The 18,734-nt window shown below is 45.7% G+C and overlaps 1 protein-coding gene across 3 annotated transcripts in view; it reads left to right on the top strand.

The window, feature by feature from the left end:
* LOC110500819 (uncharacterized) overlaps positions 1-18,734 on the top strand; it is a 41,847-nt gene that overhangs the window by 5,753 nt on the left and 17,360 nt on the right. For 2 of the 3 annotated variants that reach the window (XM_036958386.2, XM_090213347.1), the window contains 5 exons: positions 3,979-4,019; positions 4,700-4,748; positions 5,319-5,454; positions 12,925-13,099; positions 13,223-14,542. In XM_036958386.2, the coding sequence (XP_036814281.2) occupies positions 3,979-4,019; positions 4,700-4,748; positions 5,319-5,454; positions 12,925-13,099; positions 13,223-14,542 (1,721 nt within the window). Of the gene's footprint in view, positions 1-3,767; positions 4,020-4,699; positions 4,749-5,318; positions 5,455-12,924; positions 13,100-13,222; positions 14,543-18,734 lie in introns of all 3 variants that reach the window. The other variant, XM_090213346.1, reaches the window with a different exon arrangement.

Genomic DNA, 18,734 nt, shown 5'->3' with positions numbered 1-18,734 from the left:
TCTCCACTTTGAGCCAGGAGAGATTTACATACATATTATTGATGTTAGCTCTCTGTGTTCATCCAAGGGCCAGCAGTGCTGCTAGCATCTGTTGTATCAATATGTTTTGACCATGACAGTTTACAATCCAGGGTCATCTCAATTTGCTCAATTTCCACATTATTCATTACAAGATTTAGTTGAGGTTTAGGGAAATATTTGGGACTAACTTATTCCTTACCACCCATTCTGAAACTAACTAAAACTCTTTGTTAAGTGTTGCAATCATTTCAGTTGCTGTAGTAGCTGGCGTGTATAGTGTTGAGTCATCAGCACACACAGACACAATGGCTTTACTTAAAGCCAGTGTTGTTAGTAAAGATTGAAAAAAGTAAGGGGCCTAGACAGCTGCCCTGGGGAATTCCTGATTCTAACTGGATTATGTTGGAGAGGATTCCATTAAAGAACACCATCTGTGTTCTGTTACCTGGATTATGTTGGAGAGGATTCCATTAAAGAACACCCTCTGTGTTCTGTTAGACAGGTAACTCTTTATCCATCAACAACATAGGAATCACTACAAAACATATTTTATGACCTCTTATACACTATATTAGGCCCAGCCTGACCTCTTATACACTATATTAGGCCCAGGCTGACCTCTGATACACTATATTAGGCCCAGCCTGACCTCTTATACACTATATTAGGCTCAGCCTGACCTCTTATAGACTATATTAGGCCCAGCCTGACCTCTTATACACTATATTAGGCCCAGCCTGACCTCTTATACACTATATTAGGCCCAGCCTGACCTCTTATACACTATATTAGGCTCAGCCTGACCTCTTATAGACTATATTAGGCCCAGCCTGACCTCTTATACACTATATTAGGCCCAGCCTGACCTCTTATACACTATATTAGGCCCAGCCTGACCTCTTATACACTATATTAGGCCCAGCCTGACCTCTTATACACTATATTAGGCCCAGCCTGACCTCTTATACACTATATTAGGCCCAGTCTGACCTCTTATACACTATATTAAGCCCAGTCTGACCTCTTATACACTATATTAGGCCCATCCTGACCTCTTATACACTATATTAGGCCCAGCCTGACCTCTTATACACTATATTAGGCCCAGCCTGACCTCTGATACACTCTATTAGGCCCAGCCTGACCTCTGATACACTATATTAGGCCCAGCCTGACCTCTGATACACTATATTAGGCCCAGCCTGTCCTCTTATACACTATATTAGGCCCAGCCTAACCTCTTATACACTATATTAGGCCCAGCCTGACCTCTTATACACTATATTAGGCCCAGCCTGACCTCTTATACACTATATTAGGCCCAGCCTGACCTCTTATACACTATATTAGGCCCAGTCTGACCTCTTATACACTATATTAAGCCCAGTCTGACCTCTTATACACTATATTAGGCCCAGCCTGACCTCTTATACACTATATTAGGCCCAACCTGACCTCTTATACACTATATTAGGCCCAGCCTGACCTCTTATACACTATATTAGGCTCAGCCTGACCTCTTATAGACTATATTAGGCCCAGCCTGACCTCTGATACACTATATTAGGCCCAGCCTGACCTCTTATACACTATATTAGGCCCAGCCTGACCTCTTATAGACTATATTAGGCCCAGCCTGACCTCTTATACACTATATTAGGCCCAGCCTGACCTCTTATACACTATATTAGGCCCAGCCTGACCTCTTATACACTATATTAGGCCCAGTCTGACCTCTTATACACTATATTAGGCCCAGCCTGACCTCTGATACACTCTATTAGGCCCAGCCTGACCTCTGATACACTATATTAGGCCCAGCCTGACCTCTTATACACTATATTAGGCCCAGCCTGACCTCTTATACACTATATTAGGCCCAGCCTGACCTCTTATACACTATATTAGGCCCAGCCTGACCTCCTATACACTATATTAGGCCCAGGCTGACCTCTGATACACTATATTAGGCCCAGCCTGACCTCTTATACACTATATTAGGCCCAGCCTGACCTCTTATACACTATATTAGGCCCAGCCTGACCTCTTATACACTATATTAGGCCCAGCCTGACCTCTTATACACTATATTAGGCCCAGCCTGACCTCTTATACACTATATTAGGCCCAGCCTGACCTCTTATACACTATATTAGGCCCAGCCTGACCTCTTATACACTATATTAGGCCCAGCCTGACCTCTTATACACTATATTAGGCCCAGTCTGACCTCTTATACACTATATTAAGCCCAGTCTGACCTCTGATACACTCTATTAGGCCCAGCCTGACCTCTTATACACTATATTAGGCCCAGCCTGACCTCTTATACACTATATTAGGCCCAGCCTGACCTCTTATACACTATATTAGGCCCAGCCTTACCTCTTATACACTATATTAGGCCCAGCCTGACCTCTGATACACTCTATTAGGCCCAGCCTGACCTCTGATACACTCTATTAGGCCCAGCCTGACCTCTTATACACTATATTAGGCCCAGCCTGACCTCTGATACACTCTATTAGGCCCAGCCTGACCTCTGATACACTATATTAGGCCCAGGCTGACCTCTGATACACTATATTAGGCCCAGCCTGACCTCTTATACACTATATTAGGCCCAGCCTGACCTCTTATACACTATATTAGGTCCAGCCTGACCTCTGATACACTATATTAGGCCCAGCCTGACCTCTTATACACTATATTAGGCCCAGCCTGACCTCTTATACACTATATTAGGCCCAGCCTGACCTCTTATAGAGTATATTAGGCCCAGCCTAACCTCTGATACACTCTATTAGGCCCAGCCTGACCTCTTATACACTATATTAGGCCCAGCCTGACCTCTTATACACTATATTAGGCCCAGCCTGACCTCTTATACACTATATTAGGCCCAGCCTAACCTCTGATACACTCTATTAGGCCCAGCCTGACCTCTTATACACTATATTAGGCCCAGCCTGACCTCTGATACACTCTATTAGGCCCAGCCTGACCTCTTATACACTATATTAGGCCCAGCCTGACCTCTTATAGACTACATTAGGCCCAGCCTGTCCTCTTATACACTATATTAGGCCCAGCCTGTCCTCTTATACACTATATTAGGCCCAGCCTGACCTCTTATACACTATATTAGGCCCAGCCTGACCTCTTATAGACTATATTAGGCCCAGTCTTTGTAACTGTGGTTTTCCTAGATATGGCTACTATATTGTGATCACTACATCCGATGGATTTGGATACCGCTTTAAAGCAAATTTCTGCAGTTTTAGTAAAGATGTGATCAATACATATTGATGATTTCATTCCTGTTCTGTTTGTAAATACCCTGGTAGGTTGACTGATAACCTGAACCAGGTTGCAGGCACTGGTTACAGTTTGAAGCTTTTTCCTTGAGTGGGAAGCTTGATCAAAGCCAGTCAATATTTAAATCACCCAGAAAATATATCTCTCTGTTGATACATACATTATCAAGCATTTCACACGTTATCCAAATACTGACTGTTAACACTCGCTGGTCTATAGCAGCTTCCCACCAGAATGGGCTTTAGGTGAGGCAGATGAACCTGTAGCCATATTACTTCAACAGTATTTAACATTATCCAGATACTGACTGTTAGCACTTGGTGGTCTATAGCAGCTTCCCACCAGAATGGGTTTTAGTTGAGGCAGATGAACCTGTAGCCATATTACTTCAACAGTATTTAACCTGAGCTCCTCTCTAATCTTTACAGGAATGTGGTTCTGAATATAAACAGCAGCACCTCCACCACTGGCATTCCTGTCTTTTCTGTAGATGTTATAACGAATGGGGATCCATAATAAATACACACACACCTTAGCTGTGTTTCTAGAAGGAAACCTGCACTGTGTAATCTGTAATGGAGTAAGATAGCAGGTGAACTTTCTCTTTCCCTTGATTCTTTCCTTCTTCCTTTCCTCCAGCCAAGGACCTCTGTCCTCCATCAGGGCCGCCATTAAGAGGAGTGAGTATCCCTGTCTTTTTCCCTTTATTACTCTACACAACAACGGATGACTTGTCTGTATATAGGAGCTGCTCCTGGATGAAGTTTCCCCTAGGTACAGATCTAGGATCAGCTTCCCTTCAACAAAGCATAACCTTAATCGTTAGTGGGGAAAAATACAAAGCTGACCCAAGATCAGTGTGTAGGCTAGGGGAACTGTTGTTAGAGCTATAAAGAAATCTTCCCTGGTGTTATTAGCACTTGCCGCTTTCAAGACAACTTAGGAACTGGAAAAATACGAGGTCAAATCGTGGCGTCAGTGATCTGCAGGTCGTAAAGTCAGAGCTCTAGAAAGAGGCCTGAGTTCCAGAGTTGGATTACTCTTCAAAAACCATTTTAGCCAGTTGTACCAGTTTTTTTTCCTGAGTTCCCAGTTGTCTTGAACACGCTGAAGTTGGAAGTCTGATATTTCCATGTTCCCAGTTGTCTTGAACACGCTGAAGTTGGAAGTCTGAGATTTCCAAGTTCCCAGTTGTTTTGAACACGGCATTATGACTAGGCCATCTTATGTTATGAGCTTTATAATGAGTGTGATGGCTAAATTGCCCCTCTTGACCAGGTGTCTGTCCCTTGTGAAAGAGGTTTCTCAGACCTTAATAGTTCTTCCTGGTTCAATAAAAAACGGTGTTTCTCTGTCTCAGCATCAACTAGATCCACTTCCCTGTGCGAGAGCAACCCCAGAGACAGGAGGTAAGTTTACGGCTGAGTTTAGTGACGCATTTCACAGATCAGATCAGATCCGATACACCCAAGTTTAGCTTTCTGGTGTTTTCATCATTATAGATTGAGCTTTGATTACATACCTCTGGCCTGTGGCATGCCTCTGGCCTGTGGCATGCCTCTGGCCTGTGGCATACCTCTGGCCTGTGGCATACCTCTGGCCGGTGGCATACCTCTGGCCGGTGGCATGCCTCTGGCCTGTGGCATGCCTCTGGCCTGTGGCATGCCTCTGGCCGGTGGCATGCCTCTGGCCGGTGGCATGCCTCTGGCCGGTGGCATGCCTCTGGCCGGTGGCATGCCTCTGGCCTGTGGCATACCTCTGGCCGGTGGCATACCTCTGGCCTGTGGCATACCTCTGGCCTGTGGCATACCTCTGGCCGGTGGCATACCTCTGGCCTGTGGCATACCTCTGGCCTGTGGCATACCTCTGGCCTGTGGCATACCTCTGGCCGGTGGCATACCTCTGGCCGGTGGCATACCTCTGGCCTGTGGCATACCTCTGGCCTGTGGCATACTGATGTCCTCTCCATGTTATTAAAGCCGTCCAGAGATCACCATCCTATCAGCTGAGCCACTGGCGTCCAACACCTGGTTCCCCGGGGCTTCTGGGGGATTCCCTCCGCCCCCTCCTCCTGCTGCTATGATCTGGGGTAGTAGTATACCTCATACTATACAGGTAACTAACCCTCCTCTTCCTCATCCCACCACTATGATCTGGGGCAGTACTATACCTCTTACTATACAGGTAACTAACCCTCCTCTTCCTCCTCCCACCACTATGATCTGGGGCAGTACTATACCTCTTACTATACAGGTAACTAACCCTCCTCTTCCCCCTCCTCCCACCACAACAATTTAATCTTCTTATCGACACCCACGTCATCAAATCAAATCAAATTTATTTTATATAGCCCTTCGTACATCAGTTGATATCTCAAAGTGCTGTACAGAAACCCAGCCTAAAACCCCAAACAGCAAGCAATGCAGGTGAAGAAGCACGGTGGCTAGGAAAAACTCCCTAGAAAGGCCAAAACCTAGGAAGAAACCTAGAGAGGAACCAGGCTATGTGGGGTGGCCAGTCCTCTTCTGGCTGTGCCGGGTGGAGATTATAACAAAACATGGTCAAGATGTTCAAATGTTCATAAATGACCAGCATGGTCGAATAATAATAAGGCAGAATAGTTGAAACTGGAGCAGCAGCACAGTCAGGTGGACTGGGGACAGCAAGGAGTCATCATGTCAGGTATCCCTGGGGCATGGTCCTAGGGCTCAGGTCCTCCGAGAGAGAGAAAGAAAGAGAGAATTAGAGAGAGCATATGTGGGATGGCCAGTCCTCTTCTGGCTGTGCCGGGTGGAGATTATAACAGAACATGGCCAAGATGTTCAAATGTTCATAAATGATCAGCATGGTCGAATAATAATAAGGCAGAACAGTTGAAACTGGAGCAGCAGCACAGCCAGGTGGACTGGGGACAGCAAGGAGTCATCATGTCAGGTAGTCCTGGGGCATGGTCCTAGGGCTCAGGTCCTCCGAGAGAGAGAAAGAGAGAAGGAGAGAATTAGAGAACGCACACTTAGATTCACACAGGACACCGAGTAGGACAGGAGAAGTACTCCAGATATAACAAACTGACCCTAGCCCCCCGACACATAAACTACTGCAGCATAAATACTGGAGGCTGATAATATGATGGACACCCACGTCATCATTAATATGATGGACACCCACGTCACCATTAATATGATGGACACCCACGTCATCATTAATATGATGGACACCCACGTCACCATTAATATGATGGACACCCACGTCACCATTAATATGATGGACACCCACGTCACCATTAATATGATGGACACCCACGTCACCATTAATATGATGGACACCCACGTCACCATTAATATGATGGACACCCACGTCATCATTAATATGATGGACACCCACGTCACCATTAATATGATGGACGCCCACGTCATCATTAATATGATGGACACCCACGTCATCTCCTTTAGTATGATGATGGACACCCACGTCATCATTAATATGATGGACACCCACGTCATCTTTAATACGATGATGGACAATGCCAGTCAAAGTTTGGACACACCTACTCATTCAAGGGTTTTTCTTTATTTTTACTATTTTCTACGTTGTAGAATTATAGTGAAGACATCAAAACTATGAAATAACACATATGGAATCATGTAGTAACCAAAAAAGTGTTAAACAAATCAAAATATATTTTATATTTTATAAAAAATAAATGTCCTCTCACTGTCAACTGCATTTATTTTCAGCAAACTTAACATGTGTAAATATTTGTATGAACATAACAAGATTCAACAACTGAGACATAAACTGAACAAGTTCTACAGGCATGTGACTAACAGAAATTTAATTATGTGTCCCTGAACAAATGGGGGGGGGTCAAAATCAAAAGTAACAGTCAGTATCTGGTGTGGCCACCAGCTGCATTAAGTACTGCAGTGCATCTCCTCCTCATGGACTGCACTAGATTTGCACGTTCTTGCTGTGAAATGTTACCCCACTCCTCCACCAAGGCACCTGCAAGTTCCCGGACATTTCTGGGGGGAATGGCACTAGCCCTCACCCTCCGATTCAACAGGTTCCAGACGTGCTCAATGGGATTGAGATCCGGGCTCTTCGCTGGCCATGGCAGAACACTGACATTCCTATCTTGCAGGAAATCATGCACAGAACTAGCAGTATGGCTGGTGGCATTGTCATGCTGGAGGGTCATGTCAGGATGAGCCTGCAGGAAGGGAACCACATGAGGGAGGAGGTCTTCCCTGTAACGCACAGCGTTGAGATTGCCTACAATGACAACAAGCTCAGTCCGATGATGTTGTGACACACCGCCCCAGACCATGACGGACCCGCCACATCCAAATCGATTCCGTTCCAGGATACAGGCCTCGGTGTAACGCTCATTCCTTCTACGATAAACGTGAATCCGACCATCACCCTTGGTGGGACAAAACCACGACTCCTCAGTGAAGACCACCCTCTGCCAGTCCTGACGGTGGGTTTGTGCCCATAGGCGACGTTGTTGCTGGTGATGTCTGGTGAGGATCTGCCTTACAACAGGCCTACAAGCCCTCAGTCCAGCCTCTCTCAGCCTATTGCGGACAGTCTGAGCACTGATGGAGGGATTGTGCGTTCCTGGTGTAACTTTAGCAGTTGTTGTTGCCATCCTGTACCTGTCCCGCAGGTGTGATGTTTGGATGTACCGATCCTGTGCAGGTGTTGTTACACGTGGTCTGCCACTGCGAGGACGATCAGCTGTCCGTCCTGTCTCCCTGTAGAGCTGTCTTAGGCGTCTCACAGTACGAACATTGCAATTTATTGCTCTGGTCACATCTGCAGGCCTCATGCCTCCTTGCAGCATGCCTAAGGCACGTTCACGCAGATAAGCAGGGACCCTGGGCATCTTTCTTTTGGAGTCAGTAGAAAGGCCTCTTTAGTGTCCTAAGTTTTCGTAACTGTGACCTTAATTGCCTACCGTCTGTAAGCTGTTAGTGTCTTAAGGACCGTTCCACAGGTGCATGCTTATTAATTATTTATGGTTTATTGAACAAGCACGGGAAACAGTGTTTAAACCCTTTACAATGAAGATCTGTGAAGTTATTTAGATTTTTATGAATTATCTTTGAAAGACAGGGTCCTGAAAAAGGGACGTTTTCTTTTTGTGCTGAGTTTATTTGAGATTCTTCAAAGTAGCCACCCTTTGCCTTGATAACAGATTTGCACGCTCTTGGCATTCTCTCAACAAGCTTCGTAAGGTAGTCACCTGGAATGCATTTCCAACAGTCTTGAATGAGATCCCACATATGCTGAGCACTTGTTGGCTGCTTTTCCTTCACTCTGCAGTCCAACTCATCCCAAACCATTTCAATTGGGTTGAGGTTGAGTGATTTTGGAGCCCAGGTCATCTGATTCAGCACTCCATCACTCTCCTTCTTGGTCAAATAGCCCTTACACAGCCTGGAGGTGTGTTTTGTGTCATTGTCCTGTTGAAAAACAAATGCTAGTTCCACTAAGCGCAAACCAGATGGGATGGCGAATTGTTGCAGAATGCTGTGGTAGCCATGCTGGTTAAGTGTGCCTTGAATTCTAAATAAATCACAGACAGTGTCACCAGCAAAGCACGCCCACACCATCACACCTCCTCCTCCATGCTTCACAGTGGGACCCACACATGCGGAGATCATCCGTTCACCTACTCTGCGTCTCACAAAGATACGGCGGTTAAAACCAAAACTCTCAAATTAGGACTCATCAGACCAAAGGACAGATTTCCACCAATCTAATGTCCATTACTTGTGTTTCTTGGTCCAAGCAAGTCTCTTCTTATTATTGGTGTCCTTTTAGTAGTGTTTTCTTTGCAGTAATTCGACCATGAAGACCTGATTCACACTGTCTCCTCTGAACAGTTGATGTTGAGATGTGTCTGTTTTAATTTGGGCTGCAATCTGAAGTGCAGTTAACTATACTGAACTTATCCTCTGCAGCAGAGGTAACTCTGGGTCTTCCTTTCCTGTGGCGGTCCTCATGAGAGCCAGTTAACTCTAATGAACTTATCCTCTGCAGCAGAGGTAACTCTGGGTCTTCCTTTCCTGTGGTGGTCCTGATGAGAGCCAGCTTCATCATAGCGCTTGATGGTTTTTGCGACTGCACTTGAAGAAACTTTCAAAGTTCTTGAAATTTTCCGGATTGACTGACCTTCATGTCTTTAAAGTAAATATGGACTGTCTTTTCTCTTTACTTATTTGAGCTGTTCTTGCCATAATGTGGACTCTTCTGCATTCAACCCCTACCTTGTCACAACACAACTGATTGGCTTAAACGCATCAAGAAGGAAAGAAATTCCACAAATGAACTTGTAACAAGGCACACCTGTTAATTGAAATGCATTCCAGGTGACTACCTCATGAAGCTGGTTGAGAGAATGCAGAGAGTATGGAAAACTGTCATCAAGGCAAAGGGTGGCTACTTTGAAGAATCAATATTTTGATTTGTTTTAACACTTTTTAGGTTCCCTGTGTGTTTTTTTCATAGAGTTTTAATGTATAAAATAGTTCAAATTAAGAAAAACCCTAGAAAGAGTCGGTGTGTCCAAACTGTTGACTGGTGCTGTATGTGAAGAGATACACTCTCTGAGAACCACGAGGGTAATTGCATATCAGTCGTCTGTCATCACATTTATATTGCTCTTCTGTCTCCGAATACATGTTGCTTTTTGTGTTATAGTAGTATGGTGCTGGTTATTAAAGTTTAAACTAGCATGTTTTGTTAAGGCCTCATCCGCCTGGTTATTAGTTATCATAGGTCATAGTCATTAGTTACCCAATTTATCATTGTACAATTTATGGCATGTTCACCTTAAGAGCCTGTTTGTGTCTTTCTTTCCATTTTAATCTCTTGGTGAGCTGTAAAGGAGGGACTGGCTCACTGGCTTGGGTTTGAGAGAGAGAAAATCCCCTTCATTAGTTATTAGTAACTTTCCCAACAAAATATCTCTCTTTATGCTGAAGTGACAGTGGAGGCTGGTGGAAGGAGTTATAGGAGGATGGGCTCATTGTAATGGCTGGAATGGAATTCACGGAGTCAAACATCTGGTTTCCATACGTTTGATGTGTTTGATACCGTTCCATTAATTCCATTCCAGCTATTACAATGAGCCCATCCTCCTATAACTCCTCCCACCAGCCTCAACTGACAAGTGACTGATATTTTTTAAGACAAACGTATAAAATATATAAAACATATAAATCCACTTCTAACAACAGTGTCTGACCAGGTATCTTACCACCTACCTGTACCTTATCTAGTCAGACCATACAGGTAATATACCCTATCCTACCACACCTGACCAGGTAACTTACCACCTACCTATCTATACCTTATCTAGTCAGACCATACAGGTAATATACCCTATCATACCACACCTGACCAGGTATCTTACCACCTACCTACCTGTACATTATCTAGTCAGACCATACAGGTAATATACCCTATCATACCACACCTGACCAGGTATCTTACCACCTACCTACCTGTACATTATCTAGTCAGACCATACAGGTAATATACCCTATCATACCACACCTGACCAGGTATCTTACCACCTACCTACCTATACCTTATCTAGTCAGACCATACAGGTAATATACCCTATCATACCACACCTGACCAGGTAACTTACCACCTACCTGTACCTTATCTAGTCAGACCATACAGGTAATATACCCTATCATACTACACCTGACCAGGTGACTTACCACCTACCTACCTATACCTTATCTAGTCAGACCATACAGGTAATATACCCTATCATACCACACCTGACCAGGTAACTTACCACCTACCTGTACCTTATCTAGTCAGACCATACAGGTAATATACCCTATCATACCACACCTGACCAGGTAACTTACCACCTACCTGTACCTTTATCTAGTCAGACCATACAGGTAATATACCCTATCATACCACACCTGACCAGGTATCTTACCACCTACCTGTACCTTATCTAGTCAGACCATACAGGTAATATACCCTATCATACCACACCTGACCAGGTAACTTACCACCTACCTGTACCTTATCTAGTCAGACCATACAGGTAATATACCCTATCATACCACACCTGACCAGGTATCTTACCACCTACCTACCTATACCTTATCTAGTCAGACCATACAGGTAATATACCCTATCATACCACACCTGACCAGGTAACTTACCACCTACCTGTACCTTTATCTAGTCAGACCATACAGGTAATATACCCTATCATACCACACCTGACCAGGTAACTTACCACCTACCTGTACCTTATCTAGTCAGACCATACAGGTAATATACCCTATCATACCACACCTGACCAGGTAACTTACCACCTACCTGTACCTTATCTAGTCAGACCATACAGGTAATATACCCTATCATACCACACCTGACCAGGTATCTTACCACCTACCTACCTATACCTTATCTAGTCAGACCATACAGGTAATATACCCTATCCTACCACACCTGACCAGGTAACTTACCACCTACCTGTACCTTATCTAGTCAGACCATACAGGTAATATACCCTATCATACCACACCTGACCAGGTAACTTACCAGGTAACTTACCACCTACCTGCACCTTATCTAGTCAGACCATACAGGTAATATACCCTATCATACCACACCTGACCAGGTATCTTACCACCTACCTACCTATACCTTATCTAGTCAGACCATACAGGTAATATACCCTATCATACCACACCTGACCAGGTAACTTACCACCTACCTGTACCTTATCTAGTCAGACCATACAGGTAATATACCCTATCCTACCACACCTGACCAGGTAACTTAACACCTACCTACCTACCTGTACCTTATCTAGTCAGACCATACAGGTAATATACCTTACCACACCTAACCAGGTAACTTACCACCTACCTGTACCTTATCTAGTCAGACCATACAGGTAGTATACCCTATCCTACCACACCTGACCAGGTAACTTACCACCTACCTATCTATACCTTATCTAGTCAGACCATACAGGTAATATACCCTTTCCTACCACACCTAACCAGGTAACTTACCACCTACCTGTACCTTATCTAGTCAGACCATACAGGTAATATACCCTATCCTACCACACCTGACCAGGTAACTTAACACCTACCTACCTACCTGTACCTTATCTAGTCAGACCATACAGGTAATATACCTTACCACACCTAACCAGGTAACTTACCACCTACCTGTACCTTATCTAGTCAGACCATACAGATAGTATACCCTATCCTACCACACCTGACCAGGTAACTTACCACCTACCTACCTATACCTTATCTAGTCAGACCATACAGGTAATATACCCTTTCCTACCACACCTGACCAGGTATCTTACCACCTACCTACCTGTACATTATCTAGTCAGACCATACAGGTAATATAGCCTATCCTACCACACCTGACCAGGTAACTTACGGTATTATCTGTACCTTTCAAGGTTTCAATTCCTGTGGCTGATGGGATGCTATACTCTGGGTTCTGTTATTTCAGGTGTGAGTCATTCATAGTTGTGTTGACGATTTCCCTCCCTCTCTCCAGCCCCCTCCTTCTTATGACGAGGTGATTAGAGAGACGAGTCAGGTACAGGTCCAGATGTTGCCTCCCTCCTTCTCCCCCCAACGCTCTGTCTCCACAACTACCATCGCCACGCAGACTGACACTGGACTAGAATTCTCAGCAGTGGCCCACGCCCCCAACCAGAGAGGCTCTGTGGGTAAGAGAGGGGTTGTTTAGGGTGAGGAATCGTACATTAGGAAAGTGATCCAAGAGACATTAGCTGAAAGGGACACGATATAGAATGATTATTAATATTAGATCATGTGTTGTGTTTGTGTAGCCAGGAGACCTCCAAGGCCTCCCAGACCTTCCTATTCCTTTACAGCCAAACTGTTGCACCCTGATGACACGACGTTGCACCCTGATGACACGACGTTGCACGCTGATGACACGACGTCGCACGCTGATGACACGACGTCGCACGCTGATGACACGACGTTGCAAGCTGATGACACGACGTCGCAAGCTGATGACTCACTCATCTTCCTAGAAGACAGTCCAGCACTTCGCACACACACTCAGACCAGCAGACACACCGTCATACACACAGAGGCGACAGCGTTTCACTATGACCTCTTGACCTCTGATCCTTTCTCACCTCTGACCTCTGCCCCTGGCAGCCAAACTGACCAATGGGAGCAGTCCTCCTTCGTCCTCCCCCCTCATTCCACTGTCTTGACAATGCCCTCCGACCCTCCTCTGCCCCATAACCAGCCCAGGCCACGACCTCGCACAAAGAATAGCCTTCGACCAATCAGGAGAGAGGTCAAAGTTCAGACCCTGGTGAGGCTGGGACAGACAGGATGTGAGGTCACAGAGAACCAAGAAGTGAGTCATCAGGGGGGGAAGTACCTTCAGGATCTCCTGGACGCCTTCAGCTCCGACGATTGGGGCTTCCCTGACCACCATAGCAACGACGAAGTAGAGAGCGACTTGAGAAGAGAAGAAGAAGAAGAGGAGGAGGAGGAGGAGGAGGAAGAAGATATGAGAGCCAGGATACAAGCCTTTGAGCTGCAGCAGCAACAGGAGGACCATGGTAACCATGCAGACAGTGACCACGGAGATGGAGCGTTGCTAGGGGGTGGGAAACCTGAACCCCACCCCCGAGTACAAGCACTCCCCAAACCGGCCCCAGTCATCTCCCGGAAACCCTCCCTCTCTGCCAAGACATCCTCCCGCAAAGGATTGTGGGAAGATGGAAGCTCACTTGCGATAGACTTGAACTTGACTGTTGAAACAGTTACCACCTCCCAACCCACACCCACTGACCCCTCTCCCAAACCTACCAAGACCCCCTCAAGTACCCCTGTCCCAGTCCTCGCACCCCTACCCCTGCTTCCTAGAAAGCCCCCCTCTGAACCCCAAAGACCAGACCCCCAGGTAAGGCAGACAGAAGGGACCTCCCTACTCCGTCCCCCTCCAAGACCTCCAGTAGCACCCAGGACCAACGGGGCCATGGTACCCCAGGAGAGAAGCACTGTGGTCGACCTACCAACACCAGCGTTACCCCTTAAACCCTCCATAGACCTCCACAGCAACAACATTAGACCAAGTGTTGCTCAGAAGCACAATGCCATGTCATCATCCCGTAGAGCGAGTGGTAAGTGTGTGTGTGTGTGTGTGTGTGTGTGTCCGTGTCCGTGTCCGTGTCCGTGTGTGTGTGTGTGAGTGTTAAGCACTAAGCTTAAGACAGTTAAGGCAGCCATAGGCTTCGCGTTGGGCCTCATGCCGCGTTCACGTGCAACTAGGAAACTCTGACATTTCCGACTTGCTAACTGAATGTAGGTGTAAGGTGCCGTGTTCAACCAGTTAGCTAGATTGTAATTTTCCAAGTTCCGACTAGCACTTGAACGCGGTTTTAGAACAGACCATAATAGTTCTCAGGCCTTACTGCTTTTATAAAACGGTTGGCGACATATTTACAAAAGATGAATGACATGTTTTCATTCATTTTTGTTTTAAATGAGTAAATGTATTATATTTTATCCTTCCAACAGAAAATATAGTCCCGGGGGAAAGCCAGTTCTGAGATTCAGAAGTTGGTAACCAAACAGGCTATAGTCCCGGGGGAAAGCCAGTTCTGAGATTCAGAAGTTGGTAACCAAACAGGCTATAGTCCCGGGGGAAAGCCAGTTCTGAGATTCAGAAGTTGGTAACCAAACAGGCTAGTCGTTCATTCTATCCGTCCTGTTTACAATGGTTGCTATGCAAAACAAAACCTTGGCATGTTTCTATGCAGGCTAGCTACTTCTCCTTTGCAAGCTAGCCAACTAAATCTAACACACCATCACATCAATCACATAGCCACAGTAAAAGACAGGAAACTTCTCGATGGCCATGATTGGCTGAGATAATGGGTGGGCTGGACATGCCGAGAGATGAGTTTGGATTGTAGCACGTTTCTGTCTATAATGTGAGCTGGTCGGTATATGTAGGAAATCTAACGCAGCTTTTTAAAGACATCACGTAGTATAACTGCATCAGTGTTGATCTCCACTTTCTGGAGGACCGAGTTTTGAAATCAGTGGAATCAGAGTATGATATATAAGGAGATGGAGAAAATTCTGCTGTTCGATTGCAAATATGCCGACAGAGTCGAAAAGAGAACACACAGAGAAGGCTGTTGTTTTAAAACACCTGTCTCCGGATTACATCTTCAAACTAAGGGCAACAATGGCGTCCGTGACAGAGAGGGAGAAGCGTCCATCCATGTATACGGGTAAGATAGTCTAGCTAGCTACATTTTCAGAAACTACACGTTTCTAATTTTGTCAGAAAGTTGTTTTCATTTCAAGTTAGCTAACGTTAACTGGCTGGCTCGTTAGCTAACGCTACATGTATGATCTGTGTAGTAATATTATTTGTATCTCAGACAGCCATTTGCATTGCTAGTTATTAGCCTATATGTTAGTTAGCTATCAGGGTAGTAACGTTATGAGTTTGGATTATGGTTAATTGTTTAGCTAGCTAGATGTCTAAACAAAAGATTCCACTATGCAAGTAACCATTTCAATAGAATGTTCATGATGTCACTGCGACAACTGTCGATAGACGTAGCTGGTGAATTCACTCTGGCTATCTACTCCGATTTCAGAGCACTCTCGTCTGAGTCTGACAGAGCACAGAATGACTGGTGAATTCACTCTGTCTATCTACTCTGATGTCAGAGCACTCTCGTCTGAGTCTGACAGAGCACAGAATGACTGGTGAATTCACTCTGTCTATCTACTCCGATTTCAGAGCACTCTCGTCTGAGTCTGACAGAGCACAGAATGACTGGTGAATTCACTCTGTCTATCTACTCCGATTTCAGAGCACTCTCGTCTGAGTCTGACAGAGCACAGAATGACTGGTGAATTCACTCTGTCTATCTACTCTGATGTCCGAGCACTCTCGTCTGAGAGTGCCAGAGCGCAGGATAACTGGTGAATTTACGAACGCTCAACACACGTTGAATATGGCCGGTGTCAGTAAACGTTGGAGGGAAAAAAATGAATTCAATTGTTACCAGCAGCACAGTTACAGTCACCAACACTCTGGGTATCATAAAAACAGCTTAACCAGCTCTGCTAGGGTGAGCGGTTCTCTTATTTGTGTCTGGAAGTAGTTAGCCAACTTTAGCTATTGTTAGGTCAGAACGCTCGGATCAACCCTACTCTGCCGGAGCATCCACTGAACGGAACGTACAATCTGACAACGCTCTGGGCATCTGGCCCACTCCAGATTGAATTTACGAACCCAACCGTAGTATAAATTCAGTCTGTCCTTATGCTTAGACTGCTTTAAGATACTTCTTATTTTTAACCTTTATTTAACAAGTCAGTTAAGAACTAATTATTATTTACAATGACGGCCTACTGGGCAACAGTGGGTTAACTGGTCTAGGAACAGTGGGTTAACTGGCCTAGGAACAGTGGGTTAACTGGTCTAGGAACAGTGGGTTAACTGGCCTAGGAACAGTGGGTTAACTGGTCTAGGAACAGTGGGTTAACTGGTCTAGGAACAGTGGGTTAACTGGCCTAGGAACAGTGGGTTAACTGGTCTAGGAACAGTGGGTTAACTGGCCTAGGAACAGTGGGTTCACTGGCCTAGGAACAGTGGGTTAACTGGTCTAGGAACAGTGGGTTAACTGGCCTAGGAACAGTGGGTTAACTGGTCTAGGAACAGTGGGTTAACTGGTCTAGGAACAGTGGGTTAACTGGCCTAGGAACAGTGGGTTAACTGGCCTAGGAACAGTGGGTTAACTGGTCTAGGAACAGTGGGTTAACTGGCCTAGGAACAGTGGGTTAACTGGCCTAGGAACAGTGGGTTAACTGGCCTAGGAACAGTGGGTTAACTGGTCTAGGAACAGTGGGTTAACTGGCCTAGGAACAGTGGGTTAACTGGCCTAGGAACAGTGGGTTAACTGGCCTAGGAACAGTGGGTTAACTGGCCTAGGAACAGTGGGTTAACTGGTCTAGGAACAGTGGGTTAACTGGTCTAGGAACAGTGGGTTAACTGGTCTAGGAACAGTGGGTTAACTGGTCTAGGAACAGTGGGTTAACTGGCCTAGGAACAGTGGGTTAACTGGTCTAGGAACAGTGGGTTAACTGGCCTAGGAACAGTGGGTTAACTGGTCTAGGAACAGTGGGTTAACTGGCCTAGGAACAGTGGGTTAACTGGTCTAGGAACAGTGGGTTAACTGGTCTAGGAACAGTGGGTTAACTGGTCTAGGAACAGTGGGTTAACTGGTCTAGGAACAGTGGGTTAACTGGTCTAGGAACAGTGGGTTAACTGGTCTAGGAACAGTGGGTTAACTGGCCTAGGAACAGTGGGTTAACTGGCCTAGGAACAGTGGGTTAACTGGTCTAGGAACAGTGGGTTAACTGGTCTAGGAACAGTGGGTTAACTGGTCTAGGAACAGTGGGGTTAACTGGTCTAGGAACAGTGGGTTAACTGGTCTAGGAACAGTGGGTTAACTGGTCTAGGAACAGTGGGTTAACTGGTCTAGGAACAGTGGGTTAACTGGTCTAGGAACAGTGGGTTAACTGGTCTAGGAACAGTGGGTTAACTGGCCTAGGAACAGTGGGTTAACTGGCCTAGGAACAGTGGGTTAACTGGTCTAGGAACAGTGGGTTAACTGGTCTAGGAACAGTGGGTTAACTGGTCTAGGAACAGTGGGGTTAACTGGTCTAGGAACAGTGGGTTAACTGGTCTAGGAACAGTGGGTTAACTGGTCTAGGAACAGTGGGTTAACTGGTCTAGGAACAGTGGGTTAACTGGTCTAGGAACAGTGGGTTAACTGGTCTAGGAACAGTGGGGTTAACTGGTCTAGGAACAGTGGGTTAACTGGTCTAGGAACAGTGGGTTAACTGGTCTAGGAACAGTGGGTTAACTGGTCTAGGAACAGTGGGGTTAACTGGTCTAGGAACAGTGGGTTAACTGGTCTAGGAACAGTGGGTTAACTGGTTTAGGAACAGTGGGTTAACTGGTCTAGGAACAGTGGGTTAACTGGTCTAGGAACAGTGGGTTAACTGGTCTAGGAACAGTGGGTTAACTGGTCTAGGAACAGTGGGTTAACTGGTCTAGGAACAGTGGGGTTAACTGGTCTAGGAACAGTGGGTTAACTGGTCTAGGAACAGTGGGTTAACTGGTCTAGGAACAGTGGGTTAACTGGTCTAGGAACAGTGGGGTTAACTGGTCTAGGAACAGTGGGTTAACTGGTCTAGGAACAGTGGGTTAACTGGTCTAGGAACAGAGGGTTAACTGGTCTAGGAACAGTGGGTTAACTGGTCTAGGAACAGTGGGTTAAC

This window comes from Oncorhynchus mykiss, chromosome 21 (genome assembly GCF_057628025.1).
Source record: "Oncorhynchus mykiss isolate SJ-2025 chromosome 21, ASM5762802v1, whole genome shotgun sequence".
Classification (NCBI taxonomy): domain Eukaryota; kingdom Metazoa; phylum Chordata; class Actinopteri; order Salmoniformes; family Salmonidae; genus Oncorhynchus; species Oncorhynchus mykiss.
This window is presented reverse-complemented; position numbering and strand designations above follow the sequence as displayed.